The 8,656-nt window shown below is 42.4% G+C and overlaps 1 protein-coding gene across 1 annotated transcript; it reads left to right on the top strand.

The window, feature by feature from the left end:
- The first annotated feature begins 886 nt into the window (after window positions 1–886).
- LOC121650989 (nitric oxide synthase interacting protein) lies at window positions 887–8,595 on the top strand. Its single transcript, XM_042002826.1, has 9 exons — window positions 887–1,238; window positions 2,336–2,441; window positions 2,788–2,869; window positions 3,783–3,918; window positions 3,994–4,124; window positions 7,298–7,414; window positions 7,654–7,724; window positions 7,978–8,086; window positions 8,289–8,595. The coding sequence occupies exons 1-9, from the start codon at window positions 1,169–1,171 to the stop codon at window positions 8,358–8,360; spliced, it is 894 nt and encodes a 297-aa protein (XP_041858760.1). The 5' UTR covers window positions 887–1,168; the 3' UTR covers window positions 8,361–8,595.
- Window positions 8,596–8,656: the final 61 nt, after the last annotated feature.

Genomic DNA, 8,656 nt, shown 5'->3' with positions numbered 1-8,656 from the left:
GAGGCAGAAAATGATAAAGGTTTTCAAAAAGAGAAGTTATTGAAGAAAATTCATGCCACAGCCAAAGTAATCACAGAAGAAAAAGATGCAGAAAAGGCCTCAGGAAGGTTGGAAATGTCTGCTGCTTTACTTCATCCTGATATAACATGCAATATTCATGCAAAGGCCACCCTCACAGCCACCTTAAACATTTCATCTTCATGGTCTGTTTGTGGTCCCTGAGGTTGGCCTGAAGCCACCAGAACAAAGGATTTATCAGCAGTTGGTCCCGTCTAACATGAATCATGGTTTATAACCACTGAGGCTACAAGAAAAGGGATTTTTCTTCTTCAACACAAAGATTACAAACATTTAAAACTCATGTGGGAGACAAAATATGAAGTATGAAATATGAGTCACTCCCCCATGTAGAGACTGAATTTTAGGTTTGTATGGCCACCACCAGTTATCAGAGATTTCTGTTTATGGAAAGTACCGACTCCAGAGTGTTGATACGCCCATCCCTAATCCAAATGCAAGTTGGTGCTATGAGGAAGAAGGACTGAAAAAGAAAGTTGAAAAACATCATCACTATTTAAGAACTGGTCATACCGGTCTGAACTATATGATATAAAACAGGTAACAATTCACCTGTATGTGAATGAGAGCACTCAAGTCACTTGTTTTACTGAAGGAAATATAAAATGGAAGGCATTTTTAAAAAGAAAAAGACTCTTTCTTCATTTTCTGGTATTTCAGATAAAATAAGTTATTTCAGTTCTAACATTTTTAAGATTTTAAAAAAGAATTTGTTTTCCTGAGTTAGCGTCCCACTACCATCCGGTCTACTAGGTGGCGGTAATGTACTTATTTAACTGGGTTTGCAAACAGCCAATTAACACGAAGAAGAAGACGAAGACGAAGACGAAGAAGAAGAAAAAGAAGAAGTAGAAGAACGTTAAACTTGTAAAACATATAATTGTATTATATCTATCGATATATAGATACTTTTTTTCGGGAATTTTTGTTAGCAGTAGTTTTGTTAGCAGCACCGTTAAACGGCTGTTTTGTGTTTCTGATGTAACCTGATCTGTAAATAGTGGGAGGGTTTGTTTATAGTAGCAGCTAACGTTAGCATCCCGTAGCAACATTAAACAATTCTTCGTTCCAGCTCGTTTACAAGAAGAAAATGACTCGTCACGGGAAGAACTGTACGGCCGGAGCTGTTTACACCTACCACGAGAAGAAGAAGGACACAGGTGAGCTCAGATGTCCTCACCTCCGTCCTGGGATAGCGGTGGTAGCCTGGAGGACTGATCTGTCATTGTGATCAGAATCATCAGATGATTAATCGTCATAATTATGATCCAGATATCATCTTAAGGTCTGCCATGAAAGGCCAAGTTTGAAATCAGGGGTGTCAAACAGGACCACCAGAGGGTCCAATCTGGCCCGAGGGATAATTTATTAAACATGAAAATGACATAGAAGATATCATCAGTAATACTTTAAAACAAAAGTAACTGTAAATCACAATTTTTCTACACAAAGCTCAATTTATATATGAATGAACATGGAAATGTGTAAAATAAATAAAATGTGTTAGTAAGAATGAATAAACTAAAAATATAATTTACATATTAATTATAAAAACTATTTTTATATATGAAGTTGAAAAATCTATCAAATTGGTAACATTTTCTAAATAAAATAATTGTATAAATAAAAACTTACAAAGTTTAAAAATGATCAAATTTATTTAAAAATCAGATAGATAGATAGATAGATAGATAGATAGAGTGTACATAATAAAAAATTAAAATGAATTAATCATAAATGTTTATTTGAGGTAAAAACTGGACTCAGGTCGTTTATCATTTTTTCTAAAAGGATGGCTCATTAAATGTAAACATGTTGATAATGTAATGGAGCCAGGGTCCTGCAGGTGTTCAGCGTGTCCATGCTGCACTCATGTAATGGGGCGTTATGAGGCGGGTGCAGACCGTGCACCAGCCAGGTGTGTTGCAGCAGGGACGCAGTGAAAACCTGCAGGACCCTGGCTCAAGAGGTCCGGAGGTGGTGATCCCTGTACTTAAACATTATTTCTAGGTTATTATGCTGTTATTTGACGGGTCTGACCCACTGGAGACAGATTGTTCTGGATTTGGAACCTGGACTTGGAGGAGTTGGACTCTCCTGGTTGAAATGATAAATGCTGTAGTTTTCAGATTCTCTACAGGTGGATCTCCAGACCTTCCTCATAAACAATGTTTTTATAGATGATGGATGTGGACAGCACTTCATGTGTAATCCCCTGTGCAACATACAAACAGCATGTCAACGTGTCATTTCTCAGCTGCGTCTGGTTACGGCACTCAGAGCGTCCGTCTGGGTAAAGATGCCATCAAAGACTTCGACTGCTGCTGCCTGTCTCTGCAGCCTTGCCAGGACCCGGTGGTGACGTACGTTTCACCCTCCGACACACAGACACGTCCACACCAGGTTACCAAACAAAACCAGGTTTTAAACCAGGAAGACTCCTGTTTACTGCATCAGAAGATGAAACAACAGATTACACACAGTGATGATTTTATTTTAAAAGCAGCTTCTACCAGCATGCAGATCGCATCACACCGAGCAAGCCTCCACTCACACGTCTGATAGGCTGAGAAAACTAAAGCATTTTTCTGTCTGGGTTCATTTATTTTTAATCCGGTAACAAACTAAGTTCTGGTCAGCTGTTAACATCCTGTACTCACACATTCAGTCATAGTTTAATCATCGTGTCTGTTGTGTTGCTGTCTGCAGCCCAGATGGATATTTGTATGAAAAACAGGCGATTCTGGAGTATCTTCTTCACCAGAAGACCGAGATCGCCAAAAAGATGAAGGTAAGTCATGTTCCAGTAGGAACTGATTAATACCCAATTTACTAAATGATTATTTCACTCTTAGGACCTGGTTTAGGTCCAGTTCAGGCCTGGTATAGACCTGGTTCAGGCCCGGTTCAGGTCCAGTTCAGGCCTGGTACAGACCTGGTTTAGACCGTGTGGTGCGATAAAAGTAAAAAAAAAAAAAGTCTCAGTTTTTTATTATAGACTATCATGTAGCCCAGGGATCTACCAGGGATGATAGGTCAGGATGGTAGATCTCGAGGACCGGACTTGGGCATCCCGGATGTAGCGTAAAACTACAGTCATTACTTCCTCCCAACCAATCACAAACACAGACCCAGACATGCTCCGTCACCAAGCCCCGCCCCTCTCAAACCACAAGAAGAGCATGTGTACTGGAACAGATGTCGCTGAAAGTAGAGGCGGAGGATGATGAAAAAGGAGGTCAGGTGAGGAAAGAAATCCCTCATAGTGATGCCAGGCTGAAGGGTGAGTTGATTTTTGCCCACAGTTTGTTTTGCTCCTGCTAAGTGGTGATTGCATGGTAACCCAGCCCTACCAGCCTCTGAGCTACCTAACGGCTCATTTCCACCGGGTCCGGCTGCGCCGCGGTTCGTTCCCATCTCCACGGCACGTCAACTCATGCCGGGATCGGATCAGAGACAGAGCGCTTACAAAGGCAGTCCACCTAGCTGGATCCACCAGATCACAAAGTCTCTGGAGAAGTGGAGAATTTTTGGTTTTGTGGCTGGATTGTAAACCTCCTGGGTGGGATATAAAGGCCTGAGACAGCGAGAACAGCCCCCATCTTCATCTTCATCACTGTACTGACATTCAGCTGCTTGTGAGCTGCTTGATGTGCTTCATCATGCTTCCGTTTGTTTAATCATCTGTGTGCGTCCTCCTGCAGGCGTACGAGAAGCAGAAACGAGCTCAGAAGAGCAGCAAGCAGCTGGAGTCCACGTCCGAGGAGCGGCACACGGTGGAGAGGTTCAAAACCAGCGAGAACAGCATCGTGTCCAAACCCATCAACCCCTTCACATCCGGTGCGTCCACACCACCGTCCTCGTCCTCCAACTTTAACTTCCTGACATTTACCCGTTAAACATTGCTGTTTGCAGGACAGAAAGACGGCGAGGCGAGCAAGTCCCAGAGCAGCTCAGAACCAGCCTCCACTTCCAGCCAGAACCTGCCCAGTTTCTGGATTCCCTCCCTGACACCAGAGGCCAAACCCACCCTCCTGAAGAAACCAGTGAGTGTTGATTCTCACAAATGCTTGAAATTTTCCTAAGTGGGATTAAACAAATAGAAAATTCCCAAACTTAGACCACTTCTAGTTGTGATCAGAAGTTTCCAGACACTCATCAAGGGTGTGAATGTCACATAAATCCTTTAACAGGATGTAACGTCTAAGCAACATAAAACTTCAATGAATTCCTTAAGACAAGAACTCCTATTTCTTTTTTCAGATGTATCCATAGATCCCATCTGACCTCTGGTTAAATGTCCGTTAGCATAACTCCAGCTGGATGTTGGACCACTCTTCTTCTGCAGTTTGTTTAAATGGACTGGTTCCTTTAAGTCTAGTCCACTAAGGTTCTCTATTCCTGCTTCATCCGATCTGTAACCAGATGTGATGCTTCTGGGCCATTATTCTGTTGGAAAACCAAGTTTCAGCTGTCTAGCTGCTGGTTGGAGGTGAAGTTGAAGAATTTGGAGATGGCCCTTAATTATTCCATCCACATTGTGCAATGCACCAGTACCACTATCAGCCCCACAGCATGATGGTACCACCACCATGTTTGACTGTTGGGACAGTGTTATTATGTTCAGAAGCCTCACCCCCACTCCTCCAAACATACACCGTTCATCCAAACAGAAAAAGTCACCACCTGGATGTAACCAAGCTAAATATGACGCCACACCATTAGCATTACAGTCAGTACTAGTTTCTTACAATTCAGGTGTATCATCAGGGTTTGGGGCTATTCGGATTAAAAGAAGGCTCTCCTTTTTTCACATCACTCCTCCTTAAATGTGTCTCAGCACGCAACTGATGAAGTGATTAACACTCGTTCTGTACTCTCAAAGATTTTGTACTCCGTTAATTCTGCAGTTACTGGCTTTTAAACTGTTTGCTAACACTATACTAGGCTGGGATAACCACAGCGATGTTATTGGTAACATAAACAGACAGGGAGTAACTTAAGCTACATTAGCAAAACTTCAGCAATGCAAAGTAAATGAAAAGCATGACCCATGCAACGAAGCATGTGTCACTATCATGACACATGGCAAACAGAGTTAAACTGAAACTGGAGTCGTGCTGAGTCATGCTTAATTTTACAACATCGTTATGAACGTACCTGTCGCCAAGCTCCTCTCTGCCCTCGGCTGTAGCGCTGCCTGGCTGTAGCTGCTGCTGTAGTTACAGCGGTGACAGCTGAACGGAGTCAGAGCTCCATCTAGTGGACAAACGGTGCAACAACGTCATTCTGCACAACTCAAGGATTCAAGGATTCAATGAACTTTATTGTCATACCAGCTCACATTTACATGTTTATGGTACGAAATTAGAACTGAGGTCCCGGTTTGAGCCATAAGTAGGAGGGCAATAAGTGAAATAAAATAAGACATGAAAAAAAAAAAGAAAGAAATATAGGCTAAATATAAATAGAATATAAGCTAAATACAATAGAATATAAACAGCAAAATTTTTAAATAAAATAACACCCGACACTCGACTGCGTTTACCTGCGATTAATTAGCAAAACTCCAGCCGATTATGATTATGTTGCAAAGGGCTATAATCAGCCGATCGATCGGTCAGGTTCTAGTTTCATTATCTCTTTTTTATATTATCAGTTTTTATATGTTTATATTAAATATATTTTAAATCTTATAATATTGATCTGAATCATTTTGTTTGTGTGGAGTTGACTCTGAATTCAAAGTTTATACTTACATCACTCATAAAAAATTGTGTCAGAATTGAAAAGGGGATCAATTAAGAACTGGACTGATAACATTAAAGGCTTTTTTTCCTTAAAAATAATTTAAAATGTGCCCATTTGCTGCGAGGGATAAAAGGAAGCTTCCTTATAAACGATTTGCCTCCTACATCAACAATGACTTTGTGAAGTTTTTCTACTTCAAAATAAGAGTTCCGTGCCCAAATAACTTGGATGCAATGTGTTGCTCTTTCCTACTTCCTGGTTCCTTACCCAATCATATGCAACTCCCCACGGTTGCCTAACAACAACAAGGCAGCGTTTGGTATTTTATGTCGGTAAAAGAGCAGCAGCCTGCAGGTATGGAAGCTAGTAAAAGAAGCGGCGCAGAAATAGTTTCAGAAAAACCTAAAAAGCCTCAGCATCCTGCTAAGAAAGCAAACAACCAAAAATGGAATAAAACGAGGATCAATACTGGAGAATCTTTTGAAAGGTGGAGAAGTCTGAGCTGGCAAAGTTTCTCCTCCACAGGTAAACCCCAGAATTTTGCTTAAATTAACCGAAAAGTTTATCTTGATGTACAAAGATTTAAGTCTAATTTATTTCTCGGCACTCATTAAATGAATGTGTGTGACTGTATGGATGTATTAGTGGAGTAAACTGGTGGCCTGTTAGTTTACAACAACAAATGTTTGGCCAAGTGAATAGTGTGTTTGTCCCTATAAACTTATGAAATTACTATCAAATTAATTTATTAAGTGAGACTAAGGGAAAACTGTGGCTGCGTGGCATTTGATGATTAATGTAGTGTTTGTTTACACTCTATTTTATGCTAACGTAAACTAGTGAGTGACATTAGCGCTAGCATTACGAAGCATAGCAACTTACTGTGTGTGTGAATCATCTTCGCTCCTCATCATCATGTTTGCTGGCGCTATGTTCTTCATCCTTCATGACTGTATAAAAGAACCGTCCTCTCACAAACCGGCAACCTACGTAAAACTCTCCGAGGGGGGAGGAGGGGAGAACGCTCTCCGTGTTCTTCTCTGTCGACTGCAGTTCTGATTTGAAACACTGGGTGTCAGTGCTACTTATTTTGCCTTTAATTCTCCTCCCTGGTGTGGATCAGAGGAAATCCTGAATAAATCCAAGTTCTTGTTTTGGGAAATCATCGGGCTTGTATGTTGGAGTTACGTCCTGGAAGAAGAACTGCTCAGATCAATCATTCTAAGATCGATGAGACAATCATGAAGATGCGTGTCCGGAAACTTCCGAGCACAGCTGCCCGTCCTGCTGGTGGCAGCTCGATGACGTCAACCTGGAGATGTCGGCGAGGATGAAGAAGATCTTCATGAAGCTGCAGCAGGCAGTCACACAGGCGGTGTTGATGTTGACCCCATGCTCAAGGATGAGGGTTTTCTCTGTGAATTAGATGTGGAAGTGGCTGGTTGTAACTCCCTTCTCTCTCCATCAGAGTAAAACCGTGTTGTGTCCCATGTCCGGATGTCCCATCAAGATGAACGAGCTGATAACGGTGCGCTTCACCCCCCTGGACCCCAGTCTGGAGCGAGTGGCCCTGCTCAACCGGCAGGTGGGTTAACTCAGCATCACTCGGCCAGCGGAGATAACTTCAACATCTGTCAGCAAACATGGAGCCAGACATTTATGTTTCGACTCTCTGGATCCTCTGACCATTTTACTATTGACCCACAATTCCTGATCAGGATCAGGCTGACTGGTTCATTCTTAGATCGACAGATAAGTTATTTATTTAGCAGGAGGTCAGCTGACCGTGTCATGTGATCATGATGTCTGACCGTTTCTCCTCAGGAGAGGTATGTGTGCGCAGTGACCAGAGACGCCCTGGGAAACAGCGTCCCCTGTGCTGTCCTGAGGCCTTCGTAAGTACCCGGCTCTTAGAGGATGTGTGCCTCTCGTGTTGCAGCTCACACACATAGAAAAAGGAAAGAAAAACAAAAAGTACATCCACCAAATGTTAGATGATATACACAAGATAAACTTTGGTAAGATTTCTGGTTCTGGACTCTGGAAGTCTGGAGTTCTGGACTCTGAAGCTGTGCTAAGGAAGTCTGGAAGACTTCCAGAGTCCTGTTTCAGGCCTGTGAGGGACTGAGTGTCTATGTCCTGTTTCAGGGGTTCTGTGGTGACCCAGGAGTGCGTGGAGAAGCTGATCAGGAAGGACATGGTGGACCCTGTGACTGGAGACAAACTGAAAGACAGAGACATCATTCCTCTGCAGAGGGTACGTTGTGGTTCTGGTTTTCATGATAAATCCTGACCGGACTCTTCTCAGAGTTTAAACTGGAGTAGAACTGGGGAGAAACTGAGAGACGAACATAGAGATGAACTGGGGGAGGATCTGGGCTCTTCATGTCTGTGTTGTGTCTGTCATTCAGAGGTTAAACTAGTTAAAGTGGATGTTCTGGTCCATTGTGTTCTGACAGGGGGGAACCGGCTTCTCGGGTTCTGGAGTGGCCCTCCGAGCTAAGGAGGCTCGTCCAGTGATGCAGGCATGAGATGGTGGAGGACCTAAAGTGTCCAAAGCGGTCTCAGAAGACATCTCAGTGATACTTCTGTGACGTTTTAAGATGTTTTGTAGTATCTTTTCCAGTCATGTGGATGGTGTTCATTTACCCTGAAGATGTCCACGTTTACAGTCCATGTTTTATCTTTTAGTCACAGAAATGTGTAAACTGCTCAGATTTTTCCTGTTTCATTCAAATAAAATAAATGGAGCTGAAAGACAAACCAGTCCTGTTTGGAAAGTCAGCCTTTTAATTTTACACCCACGTGAAACATCAGCTGGTCAAAT

Source organism: Melanotaenia boesemani, chromosome 2, assembly GCF_017639745.1.
Source record: "Melanotaenia boesemani isolate fMelBoe1 chromosome 2, fMelBoe1.pri, whole genome shotgun sequence".
Classification (NCBI taxonomy): domain Eukaryota; kingdom Metazoa; phylum Chordata; class Actinopteri; order Atheriniformes; family Melanotaeniidae; genus Melanotaenia; species Melanotaenia boesemani.
This window is presented reverse-complemented; position numbering and strand designations above follow the sequence as displayed.